The sequence below is a fragment of the Pagrus pagrus genome (genome assembly GCF_965226575.1).
Source record: "Pagrus pagrus genome assembly, chromosome: 18".
NCBI lineage: Eukaryota > Metazoa > Chordata > Actinopteri > Spariformes > Sparidae > Pagrus > Pagrus pagrus.
The window spans coordinates 24,538,556-24,553,783 of record NC_140202.1 but is presented as its reverse complement, the minus strand read 5'-3'; the positions used below and the strand labels follow the sequence as shown (position 1 = coordinate 24,553,783).

Below are 15,228 nucleotides of genomic sequence, written 5' to 3'. Positions count from 1 at the left end.
AAACTAAGGCAAGTCTTGTTAACTTATCGTCAAATACACTTCATTTAATCAAAACTTCATCAAAACAGTCTCGGTTTGTCAGAATTAATCCTCAATTCACTTTGTAAGATATTAAAATATTCCTCCTCAACACGCTGTTTTAACCCGCTGCTGATGTCTCTCTACTCTCTCTCTCCTTCCCACGTCTGCCATCTTGTTGTCCCTGAAGTCGTTGTCTTGGTCAAAGCTGCTGTAAATCACCTCTGTACTGTATCCCCTGTTGTCAATCTGACCTCAGTCGGTCTTGAAGTCTGTGTTCAGTCCCAGTTTGGTGTCAAGTCCAGTTGAGCTGAGCCCCGTCACCAAGGATAGCTTGCAAAAAAACGGAGAGGAGGTATAAAGTGGCAGAAAAGTATCTCAAAATTGTACAGTAAGATTTTTGTTTTTACTGCAAATGTGTATCAATCAAATAAAGGTTATCAGGCTCCTAGATTACTAATAATTGGTATCAGTCGCTCCCTAGTTGGAGTGACAGAAGAACAAAGTGGTTTCTTGCCTGGATGACATGTTCGCAGACAGGCCTCAGACACATCACATCATCTCTACATGACACAGTAATCTCCGTGTCCCATCATCTGTCAGCCTCAGAGCCCCAGCAGGGTTTCATCTGCAGCCAATCACGCAGATTTGACTTGTATGTGATTTGTTCGGTCTTATGTCTCGGGCCCGACAGAGCAGGCAGACGTGTTCATCTTCCAGACGAGCTTCATATTTAATTCAGTGGACCGGGCCTCAGAGTGCCTTCTGTTATTTTTTGTCTTATTATCCCCAGAGTACCATTTTTTTGTAGCTTTTTATATTTGGTCATGATGATACTTTTGGAAAAGACGTCATAACTTTGTATAACAGTCATCTGACATTGGTGGTGTGAGTGGCTCAGATGCACTTTAGGTTGAAGATGGTGGAAGAAATTACTTGTTTATTTGTTTCCCTGTATTTACTCTATTGTGTTTCCTCCCTGTGCCCGTAAAGTTTCCTGAAAATCTCCTCTGAATCCTTGCATATTTTTTCTGCTTATCCCACCATACAGGTAACATATGGTGGAGCTTTATCTCAGTCTTTCCATGTAACTAGCGGAGTGGTTCTGCGTGGGAAAATTGATGTAAAATCATCCTTGAACGCCGATCACTGCAATACCCAAAGCAAATTGAAAGCTGCTATTGAAATATCAGGAGTGCAGTCGTGGTTTTGGTCTCTTTTGAAAGGTAACAACTTGAAGTTTCTTCTCCAGCAGTCAGAAGCTCTGTAAGTGGGGCTCTTTGTAACATTTTGTAGTAATGCACATGTATTACTCACTTTTCTGTTGGCCATGTGTGAGCGGATTGTAACGTGATGTGAAAAACGAAACCTTTACAATCTCTCTCGGTTGCCTAAACAAACCTGTGGACGATTTGTTGGTGTTTATTGGAGATTTCTTAGTGAAGGGCGTCGCATTTTCGTGACTTTACGCGCGTTCTCGAGTGCCTCCCTCCACTCCATTGTCAGAGAGAAACAGTAGCTAATGAGTTCAGAGGTGGAGTTTTGGGTTCTCCTTTCTACACAGACACTCGTTATCTGTTGTAGGCTTTAGGAGGGGCATAGATTCTCATATTCGGCCAAATGGGTCGTCAATTGAAAGCTAAGAGTGCAGTTGCCATGTTGATACAACATGTAGCTGAAATTCAGAGATAAAATAATCTTTCATGAGTGAAAGTCTTTCTTAACTTCCTCATCACATATTCAGCTATTTGCCAGGACAGTTTTTCACCTGCTTTCACTGACTTTTGGCCGACTCAGGCACCAACATTGACATATTTACTAACATTGTTATGACAAGCGCGTTGGCAAACAGCTATTGAAACAATAGCATTCATTTGGAGAAGTATCTGATGACTTAAAGTTCAATATTCACTCTCTTTTATCTCTTGTTTTTCGGTCTGCACCAACTCCTGAGGGAAATATCTTACTATCTTTAGCTGCTAAATGCTCCACTGTGTTCACCAGCTTCCCGCTAAGAGCTTTAACAGCTTTAGTCTGTGAATGTAACACAGTGATATTAAGTTCATTTTCAGCTCTGTCTGTGTGTCTGTGCATGGCGGACATGTTTGTGTGTGCGGATCCTTGAAACTCTCAGGCTCCTTCTCCTGAGAGACTGAAAATGAGGTCACTCTCACACCTGAACCTGGTCAGGAGCTTTTCTAAATCCACCAGCTACACCTCCCTTTAATAAAGCAGCTCAGAACAAAGCGTCATCCTCTCTTTTCATTTTCCCTGTTCTCCTCCGTCCTACCATCATCATCCATCCTGTTGACTCTCTTTGATGAAGGCTTCTCTCATCTGCTTTTATGTATTCATTGGCTGTCTAAACCTCCCACTCAGGAGTGTTAAAGCTGCTTGCGGGGGAAACCCATTAATTACCAAGGCTTTATTCGCTGTGTATTTTGATTTGATGAGTGCCCATCCCATTCTGCAGTGTTAACACTGACACGGTGACCTGAATAAGAAAGTAGCATTTACATTTTAATTATTTTTTCTGACAGTCCTTTCAGACTGGCTTAAAGGGGAGGGTAACTTTAATTCTCAGATGAGCAGGGTTGCAGCAGGGTTGCAGCAGTTGTTGCACTTGATTTTTTTAGACTTTTTTCAGACATTGCCTGAATATAAGGGGAGAACTGGCATTTCTTAATCCTGGCTGCTGAGGCTCGGGAGGTATAGAAAGAGTTGTCCATTCATGTCAAGGCTGGTTTTTCGATTCCCCAGCTCCTCCTGTCCACATGTCAAGGTGTCCTTGAGCAAGACGCTGAACCCCAGATTGTTAACAATGGCTCCAGGCGTGTGTGTGTGTGTGAATATTAAACAGCTTTGTTCACCAAGGCAGAAAAGCGGCGCATGTAAATCCATTTACAACCAATCAATAAGTTGAGGAACATAAATTTAATCAGCTACAACTCTCGACTGTCTGCTGGTAACATTTTCTATGAAGTGGACGTCTATAATGCTTCATAACGCATATAAACATACTTATAATGCATTAAAATGCACCTATATCACTGTATAATCATGGTTATAAGCTTTCATGGATATTTATAATTCTTCACGACATTAATGATAACAAATTATTCTGTCAATGTCGATAATGCTTCTGTTTCTTCCTCAGTCACGTCTTTTAAGTCTTTTTGAAAGATTTTTGACTTGAGGGTTTATGAAATATATTCAAATCCAACAGTGCAATAAAAACAAAACAAACTAAATGTTTTTCTGAGAAACACATTAAAACAGACAGTTGCAAACCGCCATTCTCTTCATGAGGATGACAGGTGGATTTGGCACGCAGCCATTTCTGTAATAACAAATGTGGCAGTAAAACGGTTTGTTGACAGAAGTGATGGCAGCGAAACAGTGGAGTGTTTGTCGACAACAAAACAACCTCTCTGTGGATTAACGTGAGTGACAGAGGATGCATTTGTGTTTGTCGTTTAAATCCCTCAACACTCTCCAGTTTTTAATCGTTTATTCTGTCTTTGACTTGAATTGTAACCATATATTTCTTCTCAGCTGTTGTGAGCATGTAAAGACAGCTTGTCGTGTCCTCTGCAGGTGACCCAGCCCCCGCGGGCGGAGCAGCAGAGCCAGCTCCTGGGCAGCCTCGATGAGAAGGCCTACCTGGCCGGGAAGCAGCTGAAGCCGGGAGATGACCCGTACAGAGACCACGCCTTCAACCTGCAGGAGAGCGACCGGCTGGGCAGCGAGCGAGCCATCAGAGACACCCGACACTACAGGTGAGCGGGGTTAAACCTCAGTCAAGGGGCGGTCAGTCTGCTTGATCTGCACAAGCAGATCGTGGACTAATCTGGATAGAGCTGCACGTGGATCTCTGTATACTTCTAGGTATTTAAACCATAAAATAATATAAACGCTTCCTTTCTAGATACAGATACCAAGAGGCTTCTGACCTCCTCACCACACAAAAAAGAAGAAATTACAAATTGAAATATCTTTGGTGAAAATAAGAAACATTTTTTAACAAAAGTTGAAGGATTTGGGCATTTATACATCCTAATAAGATGCCTATTAACATATCCCTCCTCAGCAGATCGGTTTCTCTGCATAAACTCGACCTTGTGATGATTTTGTTTTGTGTCCAAGTTCAACAATGAACGTTCAAACTCCATTTTATTGCCAAGTTTGGTTGGAGTGACCTTGTGTGGGTTGGCGGTCATATTAGTTTGTGTTGACATTTGAAGCTTTCAGAACCCATTTTTAGACTGTTTACACTGTTTTTTATCAAGTTCTTGTCAGCTAATACTTTTGATGAAGCCCATGTCTATAGTGCATTGTGAACATACATACAATGTATTTTAATGCACCTACAGTGCTGCTGTAATCATAGTTTTAACCATTCATGATTATAAATAATGCTTTATGCTTTATTTATGTAATGTATTAGAAGCATTTACATAATGGATTGTAAAATCTGAGTCATCCATTCATTTAAATATCAACTTGATCTTATTTTTTTTTTTTCACTTTACTCCAAGCAAACAATGACCAATTATAGTGACTCATAACGAGCTTTTAAATGCATTACATAGGACTTGACTCATGGATTTTATTACTTTAATTAAAGCACCCAGTGGCCACTTACAGTAACTAAGAAAATCACACACGATCCTCCTTTAAAAGGACTCAGAGTAGAAACCAGTGAGCTGTTGATTCCTCCAGAAGGTCTGGCTCTGCACCGGGCTCTCACCTCCAGATTCAGACAGATCTGAGTAGCGACAGAGGCGATGCCGGCCGGCTCCACCTGGCTCTCCACACCTGGCAAATGTCTTTTGTTTTGTTTTTTTTTTAAAAAGGGCAGAAATAACATATTGTGCATTTAACTTTCCTTCAGTTACGTCAGTTACAAAGACCCTTAAATGAATGAAAACAGAAAGGAAGGAGATTTAAAAAAATGTAATACTCTAATACAGTAAAATTCAATAAGTATCAATATGTTACACCATCGGTTTTCATGCAGCGATGTACCGCTGCATCCTTATTGTGTTAATTTTGTTGCTGTAAACAAACTGATTGAATTGGTTTACAATAACACAATCAGTGGTGTGTCATATTTCATCTGCATGTCTTCGGACTTGTTCTTAAAGCTCCCAGCAACAGGTACCAGATTAAAGCAGAGGGTCAGAAACCTGTGCAATTGTTGCCTGGCAACCGGATATTTTCATGTCACTACGGCAACAATACAGAGGCGACTCTGCGGGGCACCGCTGCAAATCACTTCTGCCCCCCAAAAAAACCCCTAATAGCCTGGTATGTTTGCATTCAAAGGCTGGACACGTATGCCGGACGTATGAGGTAGTTTAACACTCACACGTGATTTCTGAAGAAAAATAAGTTAAACCTGCTTCTTCTCTCCGTAGATGTGCTTCTCTGAATTATGACACAGAACTTCCCTCCACGAGTATCATCATCACTTTCCACAATGAGGCACGCTCCACTCTCCTCCGCACCATCAAAAGGTAATGAGACCGGACACAGGTGGCCTGATTAGACGGGAACACTGACTTATGTTTTCTGATCTCCATCTCTCCTTTTTCTTTCACCCTCAGTGTCCTGATGCGAAGTCCTCCGTCTCTGATTCAAGAGATCATCTTGATAGACGACTTCAGCTCTGACCGTGAGTTTGTGAGCTTTGTTAATGAAAGCTGTGGTTAAGATTTTGAGTTTGAGTTTGAGTTTTTTTATGGCGTTTTCATGGCTGTAGTTCCTCTGGCTTTGTGGAGCGTTTTAGCATCTTTCAGCTCATTTTTTGGCTATTTTGGTTCACCTTCACTGCCCTCCTTAGCGTCATTTGAAGCTGCAGCAGGCAAACCACTCGTAAAATCAGGCAAGAGTAGTTTTCATCAGAGATCCAAGATCAAGAAGGACAGATGGGTGAATGGAAGAAGCAAAGAAAAAATGAAATGAGATGGTGAGGCTTCATTTTCGGCTGCTTTATAAAAGGCTGGTGTTGCTGGCGGATTTAGAATAGGCTCCTGACCAGGTTCACTTGAGGGTGACCTGATTTTCAGTCTCTCTGGAGAAGCAGTGCGAACATTTTCAAGGATTCACACACAGCCTAACGCCAAGCTGCAGACAGACCGAGTTAGCGTGTATCTGGTGTACATAGAGGAGCATTTAGCCACTGAACAGCTGTCTTCAGCTGCCAGTGGTTACCGCAGAGGACTCCAACTGGTTCATCGCCTCGATCACGTGAATCCAGCTGCCTCAGAAGACGAATTGTGACATCTCAATATTTACAAGTCAGACCTGTTTATCGAGAAAAACCCTTCCTTCTCCTGTCTCTAGTCTCCCGTTCCCAGCGATGTGGTTGTTGACCGCTGCTGGGTGGCCTCGTCCATGAGTCAAGAAAAGTCTGTCTGGGAACAGGATCCGATGCTTGGCAATGCCTTTCTCTCACAGTTTTTTTGCCGAACGCCATCAAAGCCCCTTTGTTGTTTGTAGACTTCAGCCGAAAAATCTCAGTGGAATCTGATAACATTGTCCTTGAACATTACCTGGCTTTTGTTAGCATATAACTGAATCATCTTTCCCTCACCTATAAATGCTACAGTTTGACAAACTTAAAATATATTTTCCTGACCTTAACTGAAGGGCTTTTGTTTTGGATTCTGGTTCGGCAGTCCTGTAGCTTCTACACCAGACAAAAAATGTTTCTCCGACAGGTAGCTTGTCAAACAATTTGAACCCGTAACTTGTATATTTCTAAAATCCTGGCTGCGGCCCTGCCTGCCAGGTGCTAAGCTCTTTTCATTCTGTCATCTGCTGTGAATATGTGTGATGCAAATGTCAAATGAGATGTTCCAGCCATGAATGAGAAAGCCAAATAATAACAAAAAATGTAGACGAAGGATAATGCCAAGAGACAGGAGCGGCTTTGAAGATGTGTCACACTGACGTCTTATATGTCTGAATTAAGAACGGGAGCTGAGAGCATCCTGAGGATCTGCGCAGCTTTTATGTAACTGATCAATGATGCTGCGGCGTTAACAACAAAAAACAACAGCAGAACTGAGCCGGAGCTGCTTCCAACACGCCAAACCGAGAGTTAGTAGACTAATTGACCTTGAGATTTGAAAAACAAATCAGTTAATAGCGGCGTAAAGTGCGGGTTGTGTTTTTATGTAGCTGTGGAATTAAAGGATCACCACACTGTTGTAATTATTCCCCTTTGTCAGCATTAGGCAGAAGACTTACATGAGCTCATGCTTTACACTGTCCACAGCGCTTTCTGTAATTACCACCACATGCATCTTCTGTCTGTGGGAACAGCACAGTGACCTACATTCACCGTGTACTCAGACACACACACACACACACACACACACACACACACACACGAACACACACTTAGAGGTGTCAGAGCTGGCCAGACATCCAAACAGTAGTGTCTCAGCAGCGGTAGCAGCAGGAGCTCTATTAGCTTCCTAATGCCTTGTTTTGCTGCAGCCAGTTTACCTGCAGCCACCTTGAACTCACAAACAAGTGCTGTTTGTTTCTCGGCCCTGTTTTGGATTTCAGCATCAATTATCGTGTGAAGCTGTGACGAACACTCCCAACTCAGTTCCAGTTTGTGGCTTTTAGTTTTGCCTGTGAAACATTAAGCCTCCCATTAACTGACTACTCTGTTTCCTTCAGCTCTCACTGTGGTCTCTGTGTTGCTCCTTCCTTACTCTGTGTTTTATTAGACGTGATCCCAACCAAGAACAGTCAAATAAAACTGCTGTTTCATCTGCGGTTGAAAGGCAGGAGGTGGAGCATATTCCTCTAAAAGCCCAAATTACTTATGGTTTCATTATACAATCAATTAATTAGTCATACAACTTACAAATATCCTCTAAAACCAAATGTTTTTTATTGTGATTTTTAAAGCTGGAGTTGATAACGTTGGAGATTCAGGCCCTCCAAAGCCACTCGGCAAAGAGGAGCGCAATGCATTGTTTTCGTTCCTCATGTCTCTTTCACATGTAAGAAAACACCTGACATTATATTAATGAAGGTAAAAGAACAAACATAGTGTCACACCTTATGACAACATAAGGTGGACCCAAATGCACGAGATAGCAGACAGGAATATCAATGAATGAAGTTTATTCAGGATCAACGACAGGAACAGGCAAACATGACAGGAGCAGGGAAACAAAACAGCAGGAACAGGGAACACAACGACAGGAACAGGGAAACACAACAACATGAACAGGGAAACACAACAACAGGAACAGGGAAACACAACGGCAGGAACAGGGAAACACAACAACATGAACAGGGAAACACAACAACAGGAACAGGGAAACACAACGGCAGGAACAGGGAAACACAACAACATGAACAGGGAAACACAACAACATGAACAGGGAAACACAACAGCAGGAACAGGGAAACAAAACAGCAGGAACAGGGAGTCGAGAAATACAGGTGAGAGTAATGAGTGGAAAAACACTAGTAACAGGGAAGGAGCTGATAGGCTGGAAAGATCACTGGGAAGGGGGCTGACGAAGGAGACACACTGAGATACACCCTGCAGAAATAAAGCATTGTATGATCATGTGTATGAGAACAGATTCCCACAACTGTCAGCTGTTAACAAATGTTATTTTACAAGATGAAACGCTTTATAAATCATTTTCAGAGTCTTATTTTAAATTAAATTGACTAAATCTGGTGTGAGAACCAGAATCTAAGCGCTCATGTTTTTTATTTGCTCTGACAGTGTTTGATGCCAGGCGACATTTAATGACATGTTTTTACAGTAAATCACTGATTTTACCATCTGGATGCAATACAACTGTCAGAGCAGACAAATACATTGACAGCATAACTCTTCCTCTGTTTCAGGAAGAAGTGTTGAGGAGCTCAGTTCACCTAAACTACAAAAAAACATCTTGTCACTGAACTTTATGATTTGTTCATGTTCTGTTATCTGTGCACACATTTTAAAAACATTTATCAGACAAAGGCTTCACCAAACAATTCAGATAATCAGTCAGGTGGGGCAGTGAGAGTGTGAGCTGATTGGTCAATATATGTGGCAGGCAGACGGGTGGTGGTGGTGGTTGGTGGTGGGAAGTCGGTCATCCTCCCTGGGTGTAATCCTATTAAGGCTTTCCTAAATCATGAGGACACCGTCCTCAATCAAGGACAGTGATCTTTAGTGGGAGTCCAGACGACAGCATGTGACTCCACTAGTGTCGAGACAAAAATAAACCTCTGTAAATACCATAAGCTGTTGTTCACTGTCTTTTGGCAGTCAATGTGGAAGAAGCTGATGGATTTTTTAATGTCGAATTACAACTTACGATCACTAATGATTATCTTAAATTTTGCAAATATACAAGTTATTTTTTTTAATTAATTTAAATTTGTTACTCTTATTTGTTGTTTGTGTTAGTTTTCATCTGCTGGGAGAAGCTCGTTTATTTCAATTGTGCACTGCTTTATGTGTTTTTAAAAATCTCCATTGTAGCTGCTAAGCTAAAAGCGATACCCCTTCTGAAGTGGGGGTATGAGCTGACTGAAGTAGCTGGGGACTTGTTTGAGACATAAAAACAACCCAAAAAAATAAATAAAATGGCTCTGGACACCATAAACCAAGTCTCCCGAAGCCCTGAGATCCCAAATTTATTTGAAAAGACGTTTCACCCTTGACACGCAGTTGCAGGGTGCACGCTTATGCTTTTAGCTTAGCTGCTACAGTGATGATCTCGGCTTTTAAAAGGGTGTAAATAACATCTTTTCGAATTAATTTTGGATCTTGGGGCTTCCTTAGACTTGGATTACGCTGGACGGGCTTGTGGAGACGTTTTATGGTTCTCTGTGGTGTGTTTGTTTATGTTTTGAAAGAAACCTCACCTACTTCAGTTGTTTACGAGAATGCAGTAACACTATTTTGCTGTGTAATCTGACTTAAATTTGTAATTTTTTGAATGTAGTCTGGCATTACAGTACAAACACTCTTCATTTAGTCGCTCTTCTTGAGTGAACATACTTCATATTCAAAACGTGGGTAAAAGCAGCTGTGTGCATGTGACTGTATAATGCATGCAAGCGCACACACACGCACACGTGGACACAATCTGGCTAAAAGTACACAACATCTGCTCAGTGGGTGTGATCTGTGACTTTCTGCTCATCTTCCCCGAGCGGTTAAAGCCCCCCTCCTCTTCACTCCACACACACACACACACACACACACACACACACACACACACCAGCTGTCCCCTCCTTATGAGCAACAGTGAAGCATTAATGCACTCCTGCTCTCACACACACACGTCCCCTGTGAATCGACAGCTTAAACGCAAACAAACAGGTTTGTACACACAGCAAATTTAATCAAGCAGGATTACAACTTGTCATGCTTGTTTCTGTCAGCGCCAGGCTGAGGAGGGGGTCCGCCTGATCCACCCACAATCCCCTCAGCCAGATCACACTCACTCTCTGCTGCTAATGCTAATCCGTTCACCATGTGTGTGTGTGTGTGTGTGTGTGTACCTGTGTTTGCATGTTGTTTGTAATGATGTCCATCTGTATGTGTCAACACAATGTCAGCGCCAGGGACTGCTCATGTAGGAAAAGGGAGAGGGAGATGAGAACGGGCTGCTCGCTTGATTTGTTTATGGGAAAAGGATTTTGAAATAAATGATCCTGCGAAATGAAACTCAGAAACGTTATACTTTTTGTGTTTATGTGTTTCTGATTATTTGCAGGACTCTCATGGATGTTTGGATGTGATGTGTTTAGAGTCATATCATGCTGAGGCGTAAGTGGCCTTCACTGAGGGTGTGTCACTCTCCTTGTGTGGTGTGTTTCGGGGGTTTGTGAGTGGCAGAGCGTGAGATGAGGCCGGGATGGGGAGGAGTGTGTTTCTCAGTGTGTGTTCTGCTTCCACCATAACATCCCATCTCCTCTGCTCTCCTCCTCCAGCTGAGGACTGCCAGCTGCTCGCTCAGATCCCCAAAGTGCGCTGCCTGAGGAACGGCAGGAGAGAGGGTGAGTGTGGGGCAACGGGGGGAGATAAACTGGCCTTCGACGCACAGTATGTAATTTCTGTTGCTAGGGTTTCTCAATCAAAACAAAAAGCAAAAGGACATAAGTAGCGTTGGGTCATGGGAGATGTTGTCTGCGTTGTTAAACAAGCACCACTGCTGATGAAAATCCATATGAGTCATGCAGAAATGTTCAAGGATGAGGTTATGTTGTGAAGTTTTATTCACATAATGTTTTGTCACATTCACAGACTCTCTAGCGACAGGCGACCAAATGAAATACATCGTTACCTAGGACTTAATTGCAGATTTCTCAGGGTTTGAAAATTGGTGCAAACATTTGTGATAATGAACATACACAACTCAACAAAATATACAACAAAGGTCGAGTCGTTTATAGACATTTTAATGCAGAAATGTTACATATTATACTTTAAAGGTGCTGTATGCATTTTTTTAAGCAATCCGGCATGAAAGAGTAACTGTCACATGTTTTCTTATATAAAGGAAAATGTTTAATATTACAGCACAGAGGCAGCTCAAACATTTACATAAGACAAAGAAATGCATTAGAATAACATTTAAAAACATAACGAGAAGGAAAATTAAAAAAAATCGAAACTAGGAGGCACTCAGTAGAGCGCATACCTCCGCCAAGCCCCAACAGTCCCCTTTAATTCAATCAAGCACAGTCCAAGATTAAAATAAACATATTTAAATCCACTAGATCAGGTTTTTATGTGGATGCACATACAATTGTACTCACTCAGGTACCAGCCACATAAATACGCCTGATTTTTCTCATCACGATCATGCTTTATTCCCTGAGAAATTAACACCAATGTTAAAAAAAACAACAAAAAAAAAATCTCACATTGATAAAGAAAGTGATAAAAAATGTCCTGGATCCATACGTTTAATCAGATCTGCACCAAAAGCTAATGGGGTCAGTTGTGTGGAAAAAGCAACCACATCGTACACTTCATCACTTCAGAGTAAAAAGTATATGCCTTTTTTCATCCTTGTATTAAAAACCACGAAATGTAAAGAAGAAAGTGTTGTGTCTGAGGAGTCTGAATTGGATTAAATGAATCCCTGAATTAGATGAAATCCTCGACCTACAAAACAACAAACTTCGTCCAAACAAAAAGCCAAAACGAATCTGTGTTGATGCTGAATTATTTGGATGCCTCACAGTAATCCCTCTGACTCAGGTTGCTGCTCGTGTTGCTGCTCTCACTGCACACCAAAGACTTTGTTTGGGCTTATGAACCACATGCTGACAAAACACAAGCATATTGGATTTAGGCCAACAGTTCCCGACTGGCATCTGAGTTACAGCCGGAGCCGGCGTCGGCTCAAGTTTACTTTGAAACAGTCTCCAAATCCTTGACACAGAATAAACCATCGAGTTAAATCAAAATCCTTTTTGTTCGCTTGTGTAAGGCAAAAAAACATTTTAAAAAGGTACAATAATCACCATCAAGACACATAACAGAGAGCCCTGCCTGTGTGATACTGAGGATTGATCTTAGATTTTATTCTCGCAGCTCTTAATGGTTTCACACCTTCAGGTGTCGTTGACTTTCTCTCAGTTAACGTGTTAGTGTGCTGCCTGAGGTCATCGAGCATTAAATGTGCACACAGTTAAAACAAACAAGCACGAGGTGGCTTTTGTTGTTATAGATAAGAACTGAGGAATAGACCAACAATGAATATCTCACATGCAACATCTGTAAACTCCTTAAAGAAACAGCTCTTAACTCACCCAACTCATTAGCCTTGCTTTGGAGTAGTCTGGTACATAACGTGTTCATTTTTAAAGACATGATATGTAATAATTCTGCATTATAATGTCTAAAATGACCAGACTTTTGCTATACTTTTTGTTGAAGTGTGCATAATATCCACAATTTACCCAAAATAACAGTGTGTTAGGTCGCTATCACCACTTCCAGGTTAGGGAAGTCAGCTAAAAAGACTAAACTCAAGGTGAATAAAACTATTAGGTTAGTATTCAGGGTTTGTTCACTGAGAGCGATGCTCTCTTTTTCAGTGCGGCCCTGATCACATTCACAGCCACACATCCACTCCTGGAAACTGCCAAGTACAACCGCAGTCTGATCTATTGGACACTGAGCAGCTCTGTTGGAGCGGTCGGGGGTTAAGGGCCTTGCTCAAGGGCACCTCAGCGGTGCTGATGAGAGTGGAGCAAGCGCGGCCTTTCACTTTCCCCAACCAGATTTATCCTGCTGGTCCGGGGATTTGAAACGGCGACCCCCTGGTCACAAGCTCGCTTCTCTAACCTTCACCACTGCCCCCGAGATACATTTTCATCTGCAACAGTAGTTGTTTATTTGTTGGGGTCGAACTAGCAGCCGGAGCCGGGGGACCAAACCGCGGACCTCCTGATTAGTGCACAACCCCCTCTGCAGATGCACTATTTTTGTCTGGGTTGAGTAACGTGCTGAAAAGTACCCTTTGGTTTAGAGAAATTACTGAGCCTTTTCTAAAAATAAAACTATGTGTACTTGACCTGCTTTTAAAGATTAATGTCCTCAGGAACCGAGGGGACTTGGAGCTGAGACTTACAGATAGAGCAGGGAAGTGAGAAGCTATTGTGTGACCGACTAACACATTGTTGGTCATGGTCTTTTCATGGGATTTTGTTAATGATTACACAATTTTTGGAAGTTTCATCTTCCAAAAAAAAAGATTAAGAAAAAAGGCTTCTTGCACTATGTTTTAGCACCAAACTAGCAGCGCTTATTTATTCTGTTCAGCTTCATACTGGATGAACTTGTCTGAGACAGAATTACCTAATAATTGAATCTCTCTGCACATTTTAAAAGAGAAGTGGACAATAATGATATATATTTCTATGTAGCACAAACACATTTTCACCCCTTGTGATGCTGCATGATGTTCAAGTTGAGCAACAAAAGAAGAAGCTGTAATACGATCATTAAACGTATCAGAGGAACTTGACCTTCTCATCAAGCACCAAGTTAAAAAACATAGATCAGACAAAAATAGTCATTGAAAGGTATCTCCAGCTTTTGTTCTCATTAAAAAAAAACACCATTAGCTAACAAACACTTCACAAGTTTCTATTTTAATGATCTCTGACTTTGGAACAAAACTCTCCAGCTGATGAGATGCATCCTTTTAATTAACTGTAGATGCTGCAGGAAAAAAAGACAATTAACCTCCCCCACAGTTCTGTGTTAAATGCAAATCACTGTGATTGCACATCTGATGAAGAGAGACACCTTTATTGCCATTCCTCCGCTGCCTGTAGCGATTCTGTGTCCTCAAAAATAGCTTTTACTCCCGGCTCCCAATTGACTAAAACAAGCTATTTAAAGTGGTTGTTAGGGCAAAAAAGCGTGACACACTCTGGTATCTACTTCAGACTAATCCAATCAACTGGTTTCATTTTAAAAGCGTGTTTGTTCTGGAAAAGCTTTTCAAACGTTTCCGATGGAATTATCTCCGAAACAAAGAAGACACAATTATTTCATGAGCAAAGGGCTCAAAGGGAAAACACTGAAGAGATGTATGATGCTTTTTACGCCCACTGCGCTGAGTGTTGTGTATAAACACAGAGAATATCGGACCCGTGAAGACCTTCTGCATGCAGTTTAAACAGAGTTTGAAGCAGAGAAGTGTTGTAATCGAAGATCTACGGCCTCTGTCTGTTGTATCATGTTCAGTAATAAAACAGGGAGAAGTCCACTGTAGAGGCAGAGAGACTTGTGTCTCGAGCAGCCATCTGGAAAAAAAACTTACTTCCTCTCTGGAATTTTCCTCTCCACCCATAATGCAACAAGTCCATACATGAGGCAACAAGTTCACATCTGTCGAGCAAAGGAAATAACTATAAATTAGAGGGATTCTGTGCAGTAATTACAATGGAGGACGTGCAAATGACGGTTTATGAAAAGAAAGGTAAAAAATTGAGTTTCTTATATGGGTCAAATACTGAGAAACACGTCCTACATCATTAACTATTCAGCGTCTTCGACTCTCCTTGTTAGCTGCAGATTCAAACTGTACATTCATATGTGCCTGTATACGTCTTTTGAAATGTTCCCTTTATTTTACAGTAAAGTGATTATCTTTAGTTTGTGGACAAAAAAAGACAATATAGTATGTCGTCTTG

The 15,228-nt window shown here is 41.5% G+C and overlaps 1 protein-coding gene across 1 annotated transcript in view; it reads left to right on the top strand.

The window, feature by feature from the left end:
* galnt16 (UDP-N-acetyl-alpha-D-galactosamine:polypeptide N-acetylgalactosaminyltransferase 16) overlaps positions 1–15,228 on the top strand; it is a 36,123-nt gene that overhangs the window by 5,544 nt on the left and 15,351 nt on the right. The window contains exons 2-5 of the mRNA XM_084381121.1: positions 3,616–3,797; positions 5,439–5,537; positions 5,628–5,695; positions 11,002–11,067. Coding sequence (XP_084237247.1) covers positions 3,616–3,797; positions 5,439–5,537; positions 5,628–5,695; positions 11,002–11,067 — 415 coding nt within the window. The remainder of the gene's footprint in view (positions 1–3,615; positions 3,798–5,438; positions 5,538–5,627; positions 5,696–11,001; positions 11,068–15,228) is intronic.